This window comes from Macrobrachium nipponense, chromosome 34 (assembly GCF_015104395.2).
Source record: "Macrobrachium nipponense isolate FS-2020 chromosome 34, ASM1510439v2, whole genome shotgun sequence".
Lineage (NCBI taxonomy): Eukaryota > Metazoa > Arthropoda > Malacostraca > Decapoda > Palaemonidae > Macrobrachium > Macrobrachium nipponense.
The window spans coordinates 11245213-11262781 of NC_061095.1; the positions used below are offsets into that span (position 1 = coordinate 11245213).

Consider the following 17569-nt stretch of genomic DNA (forward strand, 5'->3'; position numbering starts at 1 on the left):
CCCCCCTCGTACGAGAGCGAGGGGAGGTGAATAATTGGGATGAAAGTGGAGGCTCTGAGGGGATGGAGAGAGTGTGAGGGGAGACTGCGGCCTTTCCAGTCCTCTGGAGGGTGAGCGGGGACACGCAGCCGAAAAGGGGGTTGGATGGCTCCAGACTTCCAGTCTGATAGATTCTCCCGAGCGAGTTTCTCCCGATGCTGCCTGGGAACCCCTTTTAGCGCGTATCCAAAACGCCCTGGCACCGGAAACGTTTTCGAAGCAGAACTAACGCGCCGCGGGTATATATTTGTTTTGACAGGTTTTTCAAGAAGTGCAGTAGACGAAAAATAAATGTTTTTCCATTAATGAAGGATTATTATTAATGAAGGGAAGGATGTGAAAAAGGAACAGAAATGTGATAAGTAAGCACACGCATTGTCTTCGGCGTCCCGTCCCAAGAAGGTTTGGGGGGGTCCTGAAGGAGATGGAAAGTGAGCTCTTTATTGGTTTTTACCCGCTGGGGTGAGGTGGAGGCATGTCACTGCTGAAGGAGGGGAGAGGGGGCGCGAGGAGGCATTAAGTGCGTAGACAAGTGGTTCTTGTATCATGGCTTCTAGAAAGTCTGAACAAGGCGGTGAATGTTACAGATGAGATCAGTTTAAAGGGATAATCACGGACAAGTGTGTGTTGGTGATTAAGTCTTGTTTTCTTAGGACGTTAAACTGCTTCCTGAAGTGGTGGAAGAAAAACAGCTTGTAATTGGTGATAGAGTTCATGTCAAGTGCACCAGATACTGGATAGCTTTATGCATTTGCAATTTCTTTTTATTTTCAAAGAATTAAGTCATGCAAAAAGTTGCTGTTTTTTTTTTTTTTTTTTTTTTTTTTTTAAGAGAATTTGATACTTCTTTGATGTAAGCATCGAGAAGAAAAATGAAAATCATCATTTGCATACGAATATTGCAATGGGTTTCTCTGCTCTTAATGTAAAGCTGATATTGAATACAGGGGTATTTTCCCGTTTGTTTATGCAGTATTGCCATAGTGTCCAAAGCTAGCACCGTAAACCTTACAAAATTTGTACTAATATTACATAGCTTTTCGTAAAACTTTATTCTAGCATAGAGCATGAAAAAATAATCCTACCATTCACAAGGCTTGGATGCGTTTGGAATGAGAGAAGGCTACAGTCGTCCCGGAATGCACAAGAAATAATTGTTCTTTCTGTATTGGGACCTTTGAAATTGAATGTGACATGAGCAACGAGAGCGGCTCTCTTCTGGCGTTAAAAATACACAAAGAAAGTAGGTAGATTTTTCCCGTCTTTGAATTGATCTTGTATGGTATAGTATATGGCTTCTTAGCGTAAGTCGGGTCAGCGTCAGCCATTTCCTGGAGATGACATAATCTTCTTGACAGTTAGGCAATTGCTATTGAATGAATGACAGTTTACTGGAAACTAAAGTTTTAAAAATTGAAAACTATCGTGACTTTTGATCACAGGCTGTTTGAGCTGTGAATGTCTTTTGAATTGGAACCTCCCTTCCCCCCGCATGTGTGTGTGTACGTGTGTGCACCTTGCCATCTTACAAATAGGTGATTTTTGTAAACTGGCGCTTGAAACATGTTTGTATAAGTAGCAAACGTATAGGTCACAACAAGAATTATAAGTTTTACTTTACACAACAATATATATTATTTATATATTATATAATATATATATATATATATAATATATATATATATATATATATATATATATATATATTATATATAATACACTATAATTACTATAACGACATCATTGAAACTGGATGGAATCTAGCGGAGATATTTATTTGAAAAAAAGTTACAAGCTTCCCTGAACTAACAGTCCTTTTTGTCAAGTATCCGTTGGATAAATATCTCCAATAGATACCATCCAGTTTCAGTGAGGTCCTGTTAGTAATTGTATTAATGCATAGAACAATGGTGTAAGTGATAAAGTTTATATATATATATATATATATATATATATATATATATATATATATATATATATATATATATATATATAACTGATTTTGTGGTTTGAAGTATTTGTAATCATATCATGACACTGTAGACACTGTGTACGAGAGAGAGAGAGAGAGAGAGAGAGAGAGAGAGAGAGAGAGAGAGAATTACACTGCAAATGAGTAAATAAAGATGACGAAGTGAAATGCATTGAATGGACGTGAAATCTTTAAAGGGACACTGAATGGCAGTGTTTTTCTGACGGAGCGTCAAGTTGAATGAATGAACTGTATGCTGGCCGTGGACGGACGCGCGTGCTTGTGTGTAATCCCAAGCAACAAACAATAGTCTGCCCTGTAACCACAACAACAAACATCACGTGGAGCCCGGTTTTCTGCTTGGCTGACGACATCACAGAAAGCGGGAACTGTGGGCCTTCGCGTGTTGTGTTCCGAGCCCTTCAGCGACCGGTTACCGATTTTATTTTCGATTACTGGACGTTTGTTTCTGTATCGATGGTCGCATTAGTTCCACCTGCTTGTAAATGGGTCGCTGAGGATTTGACATGCTTCTGTTTACTTCGTGTGACATGTATTTGCGGAGACGTTAAAAATCTGCCGTTGAATTACGATGTGAGGCAACCCCGTGTAGGTAGATCTGTCCCAGGTTTTAGTGCCAGGTTGCCAAGTCAGACAGGTGCTGTGCACACATTAGTCATTGGATGGCACCTGTGCTAGAGGGACGCGTGCTTCCCCGAATATCTGTTTCTGCGGACGACATAGTGACTTAATCTTTCAAGTCTTTCAGTGCTTTTGTTGGTGTATTTAAAGTTGTCGAGTCTTTTGAGAAGTTTGTCATTCGTTTATGAAAGGGGACAAGTTGTTGTCTCTTATGCGGTTGCGTTGTGAATAAGTTCGGATGAATGAAAGTTTTTCATCGAATAAAGAACTTGAGTGAAACAAATGCGGTCTTAGGAAAGAAGCGAATACACCAGGATATTGAACTCTGCCTGAACTGACTGGTTCAATACCATATTACGGAAGTGACAGGATATGTTCTTAGTGACTGGCTTGTGTGACCATGTCGATAATGTAGTGGTGGACCCCAGGCATCAAGGAACTTTTTATGGAGGCTTTTGTGCCATTGTGTCACGTTACTAGATTAGCTTTTTACTTTTTTTTAATATATTCCAATTTTGAGAAAAATCTCTAGAATTGATTGGTATTTGTTCTGCATTTTTTAAAATGTGGTTAGCAAATTGAATTTTTTAAATTTTATTTGCATTATAATTTTGATGTATCAGTAGTATCTGAGGGATCTAATTGATCACAATTTGCCTGCCTTCAGTTTATTTACTTATATGGCGTTAAAGACAGCGACAGGTATTTCAGTACCCGTTTATTATTTTTTCCGACATGGTTCAGGGTACCTCGTGTATGTCAGCTATTCATTTTCCACACACACACACACAGAAAGAGAGAGAGAGAGAGAGAGACGAGAGAGAGAGAGAGAGACGAGAGAGAGAGAGAGAGAGAGAGAGAGAGAGAGAGAGAACGTAGAGTTTTAAGCGTTTTGTGTGACGTAACAGAATTGATTTTATCAATCCATAATTAATTGGTTATCATGCTCGGCCACGCCGGTGGCTTTACAACAAAGCAGCTTTCAACGATTGTCAGCTGTAGTTGTACATGCACAAGCAAACAAACGCGTGCACACACATAATTATATAGCTATATATATATTATATATATATATATATATATATATATATATATTATATATATATATATATACTGGCAAGAAGGGTTGAAGCAAGACTGTGTGCAGTTGCATACACCTACTTTCAATTTGCAGGAATACAGGTGTGTGATATGATGCTAATGATAGTTTGCGTATTGATTTTTTTTTTATTCAACATATCACATTTCCGAACGTGGTGTTGGTTTAACCACAAAGTGTCGAAAGTTTTTCGTAAAAACACTTTTGATTCATTTACCTTTCGACAGTGCCAGATGGTCACATTGAAACTTCTGATTTTTTTTTTTTAATACTCGGTTTATATCTCTCTCTCTCTCTCTCTCTCCTCTCTCTCTCTCTCTCTCTCTCTCTCTCTCTCTCTCTCTCTCTCATTTTATCTGTCGACCTAATTGATCAACGTTCCCTAATCCCTTCATCGAAACTGTTCTCATAAGTAGTTCCATCAAGTATCGATTGCATCAGTTTCTGGAAACTTACCTTAAGTTTGTGGAAGTAATGCTGGAGCATTGTAGTTTCCGAATAGAACTATATTGATGGAGCAATTATATATATATATATATATATAATATATATATATATACATATATATATATATATATATATATATATATATATATATATATATTGTGTGTGTGTGTAACTGAATCACGAAAATATGGAACGTGATGACGTGATGAATATGTAGATAAAGACAAAATCTACGAAGGAAATAAATATATATATATTCATATTTATAATATATATTTATATATGTATACACACGCATATATATATAATATATATATATATATATATATATATATATATATATATATATATATTATATATATTATATATGTGTGCGCGTGTATGTGTATTGAACAGAAGTAATTTGTGTGACGATATACACGATGTACACCTTCACCAGGAAGATCTTCCAAAACTTTCTGGCGCATTGATGACTAACACGGAGTGACATGTAGAGAGATATAGTCTGTTGATTGCTTTGTTTACAATGGGTTAATTTGCGAGGAAAAGGCGGGTAGGTATAGGTGGCAGGAAGCGCTCACTGACCCGCCCTGCACAGGATCACAGTGGTTTCCAACTCTATACAATTTAGCGCTTCTCTCTAGTCGAGATTTGGGATGTTGGGATTATTACAAAATGTTGTTAGCTTGTAACGCAAGGTATAGCGTAGAGAAGGGTTTGATGTTATATATACTGTAGCCTTTTCAGCACTGTTTGTTTGTTTGTATGGTGTTTTGACGTTGCATGGAATCAGTGGTTATTCAGCAACGGGACCAACGGCTTTACGTGACTTCCGAACCACGTCGAGAGTGGACTTCTGTCACCAGAAATACACATCTCTAACCCCTCAGTGGAATGCCCGAAATCGAACTCGCTGCCACTGAGGCGCTACCCTATTTTCTCTGTCTCTCTTTGTAACTTGGCCTTGGGATCTTTATATCTCAGTATTTTTAATGCCTACATGTGATGGAGATACCACAAGGCTTGAATTGCATGGCAAAACTAATGTTATAAACTTTAAGATTTGTGTCTCTCTCAATTTGAGGAAGAATTAATAATTTTTACAACAAACTTTTTAGTCGGCTGAATTGAATTCGTGGAGCTTTTCATAAAGGCTGTTATGATATAGAGCGAGTCTTCACATCGAATTCAGAATTGGGATTTTTCACATTTACGAATGGGACGTTGGTCTCACGTTGTCTTCAGACCCCTCTTACTATTGAGAACAACAGCAAGAGCAAAAAGTAACATCATTATTATCAGCAATGGGATTCCTGTGCAAATTTATCGTGAGTTACCTGCTTTCGCAAAAACAGTGATAACTGCAATACCAATATATGATTGGATTCTTCTTGAAATCTTCCCCGATTGCTTTAGTACGAAATACGAATCATAAAGTTTAATTGTGTAATGGGTATCTTTAGGTTTTCTATTACTACTGGGTTAAACTGTGTTAAACGTCTGGCAATTCCTTTATGGTCTCCCTGATGACTGCATGAATATAAATCTTACGTATAGTATTCGGTCGCACGAAACTTTATATTATTTGGTACTGTGTAGTCAATAAATGAAGGAATTTATGACAAGAAACTAGATGCCACCGTTGACTATTATTTTTGGTGCAATATTCTCAGGCCATAAAAGAATTTCTTTCTGATGTCTGGCTATCTTCTGTAGGCAGATGTTGAGTCATTTGTCGTTACAATGTCGACTGACACCAAATATTATCACTTGATTCAGTGTGAAGTTGCATTGCCATGGCTCATACTCAGCTCTTTATGCAGTGTGGGTGCTAACCCTACATTGCCTCTACAGGTTTGGAGATTTAAGTTCCAAAGCCCCTACATCTTCTGATGTGAGCCGAAAGATATTGACAATTTGACCATAATAAAGAAATCTTGATTGATTATTTTTAAATTTTTGTAAGTATACCCTGGTATCTATCAGTTGTGTGTGTCTTCATGTGTTTTAATGACTATTTCAATGGTAAAAGCCGCAGTATGGCGGAAATATCCGGGTCAATTTTCAGTATGGAATATGATTGGATATTTAGAATTACTTCATCAGTTCTTGAATGTTGTTATTAATTTGTGATTGCTTATTTTTGTATTAATTTCTTCATTAAGATTAGCCTGACTAACCTTTTCCATTAATCACACACACACAAAATTATTAGGTAACTTACTTTCATTTAAAGTTGAACTAAACAGTTTTGACTTTGAAATATTCAATGTTATGATGAGACGCGTTACTCTGTGGCCTTTAATGTTTTGGAAATGAATTCTTCTATGGATCTTTTACTTTTAGCCTTTGTTGCAACCAGATGTATCGATTTGAAAGGCCGCGGTGTTTTATTGTTCCGGGAAAAAGATGTCTTTTGTTTTATGCTTAAAAATTTTCCTTTGTATGGATTGGCTGTTTTCCGCTTGTTAAAGTAAAGTCTAGATCCAAGGTTCATATAGAGCTGGATTTGGTTTGTGAGAATGATTGGACGGTTATTTCGATTTTGTTCTCTTTTTCTTTATCAAGCTTTGCTTAGTGAATCGGAAAATATTCCTGTTATACAGATCTGTCGTACCTTTCATAAAGGACCGAATACAAACAAAAGTTTTGTATATTTAAAAAAAAAACTCTGGTGAACCTGACCATGACGGTATCAGGAGCAAGTTCTCGGATGGAAAGTGGCCAGGCTGGTAATCTTGAGGAATGTTGGAGGGTAAGCCAGGCAGATGGGGTTCATGTAGGGTTTGCGATAAACACTGCGAATTCCTTCTCAACAGAACGCAGGGTTTTAGCTGCAGATTTAAGGAGACGTGAGCTATGTGTTGTTATTGAAAAAAGACTTTCAATATATTAAATAGCTTTATAAGGCACTCGGTAATGGCTTTAGCTGTCGTTGAACAAGTGCCTTTGTGTACGGAGTGATTTACAGCGGCCTAGTTGTAGGCCTAATATGATTTTGGTAAACTCATCCAAAAAGATTTCCGTTGTGAGAAATTCTAAAGGTAATGAATGCTGTTGGGTGATCATGTTAAGTATTTATAAATAACAGAGCGAGCTTAACCACTGTCGGTTTAGTGTTTTGAATTCCGAATAGATTGGGTTGTATTAGTAAAGATTATCTCTCTCTCTCTCTCTCTCTCTCTCTCTCCGTTGCTGTCGTCTCCCAACGTTCGATATCTTCCTGAACAGCGGATACTGCCATCCGGTACTAAATAAATTCAGGATGTGACGTCATAGATTGGCGTTCTGTCATCTTAAGAACGATGTGAATAGCCTGTCTATTAAAAAATTATCATTCCAATGAGGAAAATAAAACTTATATTCAAGTATTTAAAAAAAACTTAATGGAGTATTGGTTAGTTAAGCAGTTCAATTAAAATTCTTCTTAGAATGATATTTTTGTATAAACTACTTTCTGCGTGCGTGTAGTTTAATTAATAGAAGCATTATATTTGTAAGTTTATCTGTATTTTACTAATACAACTAAACTTTCATTTTTGAATTATTATCGCAGTGTAGCCAGGAATTGTAGAATTTGGAAAGGTATTTATACAATAATAGTTACTGTTACTTTTTAAGTCTTAGAAAGCCATCAAGAAATTTATACAAAAGCCAAGATGTTACATTATCAACTTTTGTTTTTCCCAACGCCAGCATTATTAAAAAACAGCCTTAGGTTGTCGAATATTCTGGAACGAAATTGTTTTAGAGTTCAGTTGTAAAAAATACTTTGGTTGGATTCGGGAGGGGATTGTCTCTGGATCATTCCTGGGAGGGACGGGACACACCGTAACGCAGATTGGGGAAAATGTGTTGTTGCCTTCGAATTCTATCTGCCCTCTTTTAATCTTGCAAAACGCTGCCTTTCTCTGACCTTATCGTTTGGGTGCGTTGAACGGATTTTCGTTTTGAAGTGGTTCCTCGGAAAAAAAAAAGTTTGATTGGGCCATGTGCTTGTCATTTGTCTGTGTCGTGCTAAAGCCTGTCTGAAGGTTCGGGAGTATTTGAACGTCTGCAGTTAACACTTGTCGCCTGTTCTGTCCTGTGTGTGTGTGTGTGTGTAATCGTTCCAGTTTTACCTTGTACTATTAGAATAGAACTGTTGAATGTATACACATTAGCATTTTACGTATCCAAATTCGATATCTGTTCATTTATCTGTCGAAAGTTTTAAGATTCGTTGGCCTGTTGATTGATAAATTTTTTTTAATAAATTCGTCGACTACGTGTTTATTTCATTGTTAAAAAAAAAGTTATATGTATGTGTGTTTGTATGTATTTGTGTAATTGTTAAAATATTTCAATGTAGCACAAAATTTAGTTAGGGCAATAACGTTAGATTTTTCGCATTCGAACATATTTCACTGTGACAAGTAGTTTACTGAGGTATTGCTTCACTTTCCCTTTGGTAGTGTGATTAGGATCGCTATCTTATCGCGAGGGTATGCGGTCTAATCTAGTCTTTTACAATGACTTCAGTCATTTTTCGCCTTCCTGGCCTGTTACGCATCTTTCCTGTGTGATAATTATGATGAAAATAAACCTGCAACAACAATTATAGAATTATACTCTTGGGAATCGGTAATCGCATCTTGGTTTTCGTTATGGGAACTTGGTCTAAATAATGATTTGTTAACTTTTTGTTGTTCATGATTTCGTTTTGAGGTTTCGAAGTCAACGAAGCTGTAACGGACTAGTACGAGTTGTTATCCATTAACCACCAAGCAGAGTTAAAGAGGAGAGAGCTTTTTTTTTGCAATGTTATTCGTACTCTATATACCTTCTTTATTTGACATTCCTGTGCCGCCAAGGATGCGATACGATTCTTGTAATAAGGAAAACCGTAATAAGGATGTGGAAGTACAAAACGAATTAAAGAATGCCAAGCAGTAAGAAGTCTACCCAGATGTCCTTGGTGGTGTTACAAGGCCGTTGAAGATATGTAATGACGCTCATCTTCACCTCAGCGGAACTCTTCGAATGAAACTTAAGGACTTGTTTATGCAAAATACCATCCCTATTATGATTGTGTACTATTAAGAAAATAGACTTATGAATACGGCCCGTTTCACTTGGATTCACGCTGTACTATTAAATAACTTATAAAATGATTATGAAAACAACGACATAATCACACATCTCCGGTTCAAGATTGTTAAGTTATTTTATATTATCTAATATGCTGGCTGTGTAATTTGGGTGCAAGAGGTGTTCAGTTGACACAATCGATAGCGAGGAATTTTGTGGGTGGCGTCATGCACAGGGGCGGTGACCCTACCCGTTCACACCCAATGACAGCCCTTTGTTTCCAATATTTCGGTACATTTTTCCCTGATGTCTCACAGCGAGAATAGTCATCCTGCAACCTCCTAATGACTGGATAAGCAAAAAATCGCCACGTTGCAATAACGAGTTACCAGTGCATGCATTTTATATATATATATATATATATATATATATATATATATATATATATTATATATATATATATATATATATATATATATATATATATATATATATATATATATATATATATATATATATATATATATATATATATATATATATATATATATATATATATGGGGATGTGTACATGCACTCATGCTCTAGTCTGTTTTGTCATATGAATGAATCAGCACCATGTACAACGGATGAATTTGAAGAACCTACTTTACTAATATTACTCTCTTAACTAGAAGGAAGGTTTTCGTAGTGTAGGCAGACTACTAAGGTAGTCGTTACCTGATGAGAAAAAGGAGGAAATATAAAAATGGTGCTTGATTGATTGATTAATTAACTTGCCATGTCACTGGTCTCCTAAGGGTTTTAGGTGTACAGATATTTCGATTCTATATCTGATGCCACAACCCGAAAACAATTGATTTAATGGCATCGCCAAATTATAGTTTTAAAATTCGGTAAACATGTATTTCCGTTCATAGGTTATTCGTCATCTCTGAAATTTATCATGTTCGAAAGCTGGCAGAGTTATGGGCCGTGCAGGCGCCTCGTTATTATTGAGTGTTTTTTGTTATTCATATTGTATTATAGCCATGAAGATGGGCTTCGAATACTTTAAAGTATTTACAAAAACCGTAATTTCCGGGTAACGTGACGCTCTTCAATTCTTCATTCTTGACGTCGTGGGAGTTTCTTGAACGAAAATCTGATTTCTTCGTTTTGTTTCCATTCTTGCTAATGATTGGAAATTAAATATTTTCCATTCTTGCTAAAGATTAGAAATGGAAACATATTTGATAGTTCTTGTTTGGTATGGTATTTTTCATAAAAGAATCAATAACGAGTTTAATTTCCTTGTGGTGGATGTTCGTTCAGTTCAGTTCTGAATGATCTCCAGGCAGAGTCGGGTTTTGTTATAAGGCAAAGAGGGGATTTCTTTTTGTTGTGCTTTCTCCTTCCGTGTTTTACAGAGAAGGGTTTGCGAAAACGCGTCGTTGGATTTGCTAACCCCGAACCAGGAAATAAATTTTGTGTTCCGTCACGACGTTATATTCGTGTTCGAGGTATGTTTTCGAAACCCACTTCATCTAAGTGGCAGATTAAAGTTTCTAGAAAGGCTACACATCATGTTACCATTCTTCATGTGGAGTTTGTCAATGAAGGTGGAAGATATTCAATATCCAGAGCTAGTATTAAGTCCACAATGACGTCACAACCTGTGGTATCAGCTGTAGAGACTTGTGTCCTGGTAATCAATGACCTGAATTCTTGGACTTCGCAGGATGGACAAGAGCACTAGTTCCACGCTCAGTCACACGTCTCTCTCTCTCTATGTTGCTTGCTTACTGAGTGTTTTTCGCCAGGAACACAAGTCAAAGAAAGTGATGGCTTGTTCAATACTTTCTCTCTGGATCCGTCAGTCGGGATACTTACGTTGCACTGCAAGCCATAAAGAAAGTGACTCGCCCAGCAATCTTTCTCCAACGGAACCGAAGGTTTCATTACACATTTAGTTCTGGAAATTTCGGAAATTTCGCAAAGTTGAAATTTTTTTTGAGAATATTGTAAATATTATTAAATGCAATTCTGAAGTTCTGTCTTTTATATTTACTTCCATATATAGGAAGTTGAATTGCTATAAGTTTGCGTACATTGTCAAATATTCATTTATAATCTAAAGATGTTTAATCAGATAAGTCGAAAGTGCCAGACTACCTGTATATATGCTTCATATGTTTTCCAAACATTTCAGTTTTATATGTAAAATAAAAACTTATAATTTGTTATGTTGTAAAGAAGAGGAAATCTTTATAGTATCAAATTGTTATGCATATTCTCAGATGATTATTTTATGAAAGGTGTCATTTTATAGAATTGTGTTCCAGCTTAGTGAAAAGCTGTCGAGCCGTATAGAAGGTGACGCGCAGGAGCGTTTAAATTTCAGTGTGAGCCCAAATGAGATGTGATAGTAAACCCATATCAGATAAAACATTTGTGGCTTTGGTGATAGTCACATATTTTGATAAGAGCACTGTAACCCGATGTGTCCAGCAGACCGTGTAGTGTTTTAAGCTCTTATTAGACAATTCTGTGAGAATTTGGAAGAGCGCTGCGGTAAATTATTAAAAGTAATAATGAACCAAAATGAAGTGCTTTCAAAATTCTTTTACGTTCAGAAAACTCATGATGTAACATTTAATATGTGAAGTGCAACTCAAACTTAATGCAACGAATCACTGTCAATGAGACAGATATTCTACACTGAATTGTGTGTGATGAGAAGAAGGATATTACCCAGAGATCTCCGAGTTGCTAGTGGCGTTGGGATTGGACCGCTTTAAAAGTCTCTCCAACGAACAATGCGAGTGGATACCTATCAGTTCGATAATGGATAGCAATATGGTGTCAAGTGACACTTATGACTCTGACAAACATTTGATTGACATGGTCAGAAGGACGTGCATTATGAATTAATAGGAGACTATAGGGTGTAAGGGTGATTAGAGGATACATAAGTGTGCGCACGTCTTTTGATAAATGAACAGGATGCTGAAATTTATGACTGCTGGGTTAGTACCATAGAAGTAGTATACGCCAATGCAGTGTTTGATTCTTAATTGTAGGTTGTATTGATACTGTGCATTAATTCTAGGTTATATCGATACTGTATATTTTTCATGGCGATCACTGATGAGGAAATCTTTGAACAGTCGATGCACATTTTAATATCCTCTATATTAATTAAAAACTAGTTTCCTTCAGCCTCTTTAACTGCCGTACACTAGTAGTACGTTTTAATATCATCTACTTTCTTTTAGTAGGTGCCAGTAGTTTTTGATAGTGCGGAATAATCTAACACGTACAATGATCGTAATTGTTGCCATTTATTCTTCCAGTTCTCGCAAGTCCGGGGGCAGCAGCGGCAGTGGGGAGGTGGGTGGAGGCACCCCTCGGCACAAGGGTACAGGGGGCAGCACCCCTAGACATTCCCGAAGAAACCGAGACCCTTCGCGGGACAACAACTCCACACCGGTTTCTGGAACCGAAATCAGCAGCTACGACAACATGATCAGCATGGTGGAGTTTGACCCAGGCCATCGGGAAATGGCAGTTGATGTACCCGAGTCTTTTGTGGCTAGAACCAAGACTCCTCCAAGGTCATTATTAATATTCTATTTTGTCACTGTGATAACTTTAACTGTAGGGTAGTACGGGTTTACTTTTAATGAACTTTTGGGTTTAATTATTTTGGCCTGCAACTCAAAGTTTGTAGTGCATGCATATGCATACTAATAAATAGTGCTTGCCTAGATCCATCATTGAGTACCTAAAAACAGCCCAAGACTTTGTAAACAGGCTGTAATATTCTATCATTTTTTATTTCTTTTATTTGTGATGTGGGCAAACAAAGAATAGGGTTTTAATGTAATTTACAAATGAAATCACTATTGTAGGTATACTGAACTTTTTTTTTTTTTTTTTTTTTTTGCGTGTTTTTTTCTGTCTTCACTTCTCAATTTTTAACTTAGAGCACTAATATTTAAGCAAGTAATGTTTGTAATTATAACAGGCTTTGAAATTTGCTAAAATACTTCAGCACTCCATATCTCTCTTCTATATATTGTTAGATTATTAACAGAATAGACAATAATTCAAAAATTGTCTTTGAATATTTTTTCCAGGAAAACTGCACAAAATTTAAGCTTTGTAAGGATCAGGAATTGCCATTAGGAAGTAGAAATTTATTGTTCTCTGCACGAAGTAAAGTGAACTCTTCTTCTCATTGCAGATATCCCCCACCTAAACCTCAGGGTCAGCCAATCACACCAATTCACAATAACAACAACAACAACAGTAGTAAGAGTAGCAGAAAGGGTGGATCCTCTGGAAGTGCTACACCTCAGAATGGTACCTTACCAAAGGCTGCCTCTCCTCCACGTATTCCAGACCAACCTCAAACCAGATCACCTCAGTTACCTGCTCAGCAGGAGGGACTTATGCAGATGCCTTCCACGCAAGAAGAGATGATCAGAATGAAGAAGTATGAGGTGAGGAAACTGGTAGTATGTCTACTCTTGAAAAATTTACAGTCAATTGGTATCCTTTGGTGTTTGGGATGTTGTCAAGCAGGTTAGAACACAAGTATGAGCGTTAGTAAGGAATGATTCATATTTGTTTGTACATTGAGAATAGAGTAAGGGATTCTGTATTGGTATTCATTGCCTTTGTTAAGCAATCAGGATATTGGTAGCAATTTGTTACCCATATTTCTCAAGTGCTTTCCAATTGGTTTTGTTCAGTTTTAAAAAATTTGCAAAGTAATTCTTCAGTTTTATTCAATATTGGTTACAGTGGGCCTGCTTACAGAATCTGACACACAATTTTAACATGCATTAGGTTTATCTAATGAAGTTGTTTAGCTTGGACTGTTGCCCCTAATACATTTACTATCCACACTGAAATTTGACACATGTTTTCTTTAGCTCACATGTATTGTGACTGAGGCAGTGTATTAATAACTATCACTGCTGCCAAGTAGTTCAAAGCATTCAGTTTAGTTGTCTATATGTTTCCATTTATAACTTCAAGAAGTTTCTCTCCCTTATATTATTATTATTATTGCAGGAGGAACTAAAGCTTCGAAGAGAGCGTGAAGAACAGGAAGCTATGTTAAGATCTTCCTTAAGGTCATCTCAAAAGCTTCAACAGCTGGCATCGCATCCACTCCCGACTGGCGTTGTAAATGAGGGCTTCTCTGGTGAAGAGCAACAGGCTGGAGTTGAATTAAAGGCTGTGGCAGATACACCTAGTAAAGTCATAGGTGAGTTTATTTTCCTCTTCTCAAGCTTTTGCTAATACATATGAGCAGCTGTCTGAAACTTAGAAAGTTGTGTTCCTCAAGAACACCTGTTACTGTATCTTTAGTCAATGTGATAGTGCAGTATAAATGGATCACTTGCTTCTCATGCTTATACTTTTTTTTTATATTCTGTGTATGGATAGATAGAGTAAATGAATCGGACTCCCTGTTAATTCTGGCATCACAGTCAGTTCCTCTAGTAGCAGCAATTAAAATACATGAAGCATGTGTATGCTGTATTGTATGGTCATAGACCTTAAGGGTTACTTATTTCACACACTATTTAATTAATTTCTGAGGCTAGTAATGTTCCAAATAGAGAGAGACTGAGTTCAGAAGTAGCTGTTAATTCAGATAGGTGAACACCAATTTCAGGACTCAATACATTGACTTTGGGGTTGTGACATTTTGAATATGTATTCTGTCCATCCTTTACCAGAATTATATTTCAGTTCTGTTTGGGGTTTTTCAGTTAAATTATAGTGAAGATATCTTATTAAAAATTAAGAGAGAGATGGATGCTTTGGTGCTATTCATTACAGAAATAGTAGAACTCTTGATATTATTAAAAGAAATTCCATGGACTATTTTACAAAATGGATTATGCCTGGAAAACTCCAATTTAAATCTGTTTACTAGTAATATTAAACACTTGATGTTATCCAGTATAGTATACTACTACTACTACAGAATCTCAGGTATTTATTTTTATTAACTGTGAATTTTAATCATAATACCTTTAAGTACATTAACTGTTTACTATATTTAATACAAGTAAGTCTAGTATGCTTGAAAGTATCCACATGCAACTGGAATGGGACTGACCAGTACTTGTCCCTAAATATAAATTTCATACATCTCTTGTTTTAGAAAGGAATAAATTTGAGTTCCATATTTTAATTCAGTATTGGTAGAACACGAGTTTTTGGAAGGCTAAATAACTATAATCTGCATTTTAACAAAATATAGTTTTGGTAGTTTTCTTTAAAAACTAATTGAACTCATACATGTTGTATTGAAGTTATTCCCTTTTAGAGCTCCTTGAATTTATCATTCCTATTTGTATGACCATTTTGGATAGCTTATATCATACCCACCTTTAACATAAAGCAGGTGAAACATTGTTCCACTGTTTTGTGACTGTTTTGTGAAGAATATCGACTTATGTCTAAATCTGTTCACTGTATTTTATTCTAGACGTTTTACTGATAAGTGATTGAAAAATGATTATACTGAAAGGAAATTGGTATACAGTCTAATCAATTTTATTTGTATAATGTACCTGTATAAAGTATGTTTTTTTTGGGGGGTCAGAGTTTCCTTCTGATTGATACTGTCACCAGTTTCAATAATTTTCGTGGCTTAAATTTTAGCATTCTTAATTTAAGATTTTATGTAATAAAACTGGTTTACTGTTACTTTTAGTATACAGAGTTCTTAATTTTTTTTTTTTTCTTGAATGATGATGTAAGTTCGACTGAATTTCAGGAATATTTGCCTGTAATGTCTGCATTTCAAAATCTCATCTTTAATGATCCTTCATGTCTTTAGATTTACTTTTAAATGAACTTATTATGCACTTTATGTGAACACCAAAGTTTTGTGCAGCAGTAACATAACTTATTGATATTCCAGGTATCAATGAACTTATACAATCACTACAAAGAATACAAACTGTGCTCAAGTCAAATGGTCACCGAATTAGTGAAGATGTGACGCTTGTAGCTCAACTCTTAACTAATCCAGAGTTCCAGAAGGTGCTTGCAGTACACAATAAGGTGCAGGAAACATGGTGTTTGAATAGACCTCCAACACCAGTTACAGACAATGCTCAGGAACTCTTAGCTGAGGTAAGAATAACATATTTTGAAGCAGTTTCTTTCCTATTTCTTTCCTATTAAAAAATACAGAAATATACATTGTTATATGTAATTGCTGATGAATAGTTTTTATCAGACTACTACGGTATTTAGGACATGACATACCGTTAAGGGTAGTTTTTCATTTGTGTGTCTTATTTTTAATACAGAGTTTGCAAGAGCTTCAAGAATACTCAGTACCTGAAGCTGCTGAATTAATAGACATACTCAACAAATACTCGATGGAAGGTCTCTTGTATGCCCATGACCGAATTGCAGAACGAGAGCCCTTACCCGTCGGGAATGTACCAGAGGAGGAGACAGTAGACAGAACGTCACATTATCCAGAAGACAGTGTGAAGATTGTTCGAATAGATAAAACAAATGAACCTTTGGTAAGTGTTCGAATAGATAAAACAAATGAACCTTTGGTAAGTATTGTGTACGATTGATTAAATGTGTTTTTGGGCAACATTTGATTACAGTAAGCTTTACCATGAAGTTGATCGATGTTGTTACATATGAGACAGAAAGTAGTAAAGTAACGTGGGGTTATCAGATACTGTGATTGCCAGGGTCAAAGACACTGAACAGAAAGTAGGAAAGTCAGTTTGAAGTAGAATACAGTGTAATGTTTCTCTCATAGGTTTGAAGGAAATGCTCAAGCTTCCATAAACAATAGCTTTTTAGTGTAACCCTTCACAATTTGGTGTTGCCCTGAAATACATAATGTTACCACCATCAAACAAAATAGGAGGCATGAGGAAACTTTATCCTTTTTTACACTGCAATTTTAACAAATAGTAATTGTCATCCTGTTTCCTGGAGAAATGGTCATCGATTTATAGGTATAATGCAAATCAAGATCTTAAGCTCCAAAGTAAATAAACAACCACACATATAGTGGTTATTGTACCAGGATCTGTACCGTATGTGAAATGAAAGTCCTTTCAAAGCTAATTGCTGGAAAATAATTAAATATAAAGTTTTTTTTCTTTTTTCCTTTTTGTTTTGGCAGTGTATCTAACATGATGACCTATTTTACCATTTTTTTCATGTTATTGAAAGTGCATTGAGATTAAATGCAGAAATGTATAGCTTTGCATGAAATAAAGTTTGACAAGCTTGTTTAGCATGGAAAC

The 17569-nt window shown here is 36.1% G+C and overlaps 1 protein-coding gene across 6 annotated transcripts in view; it reads left to right on the forward strand.

Moving 5' to 3' along the window:
• LOC135207903 (uncharacterized) overlaps window positions 1-17569 on the forward strand; it is a 574434-nt gene that overhangs the window by 535956 nt on the left and 20909 nt on the right. For 5 of the 6 annotated variants that reach the window (XM_064239823.1, XM_064239826.1, XM_064239825.1 and 2 more), the window contains 5 exons: window positions 12605-12865; window positions 13498-13756; window positions 14334-14529; window positions 16204-16418; window positions 16598-16858. In XM_064239823.1, coding sequence (XP_064095893.1) covers window positions 12605-12865; window positions 13498-13756; window positions 14334-14529; window positions 16204-16418; window positions 16598-16858 — 1192 coding nt within the window. The remainder of the gene's footprint in view (window positions 1-12604; window positions 12866-13497; window positions 13757-14333; window positions 14530-16203; window positions 16419-16597; window positions 16859-17569) is intronic. The other variant, XM_064239824.1, reaches the window with a different exon arrangement.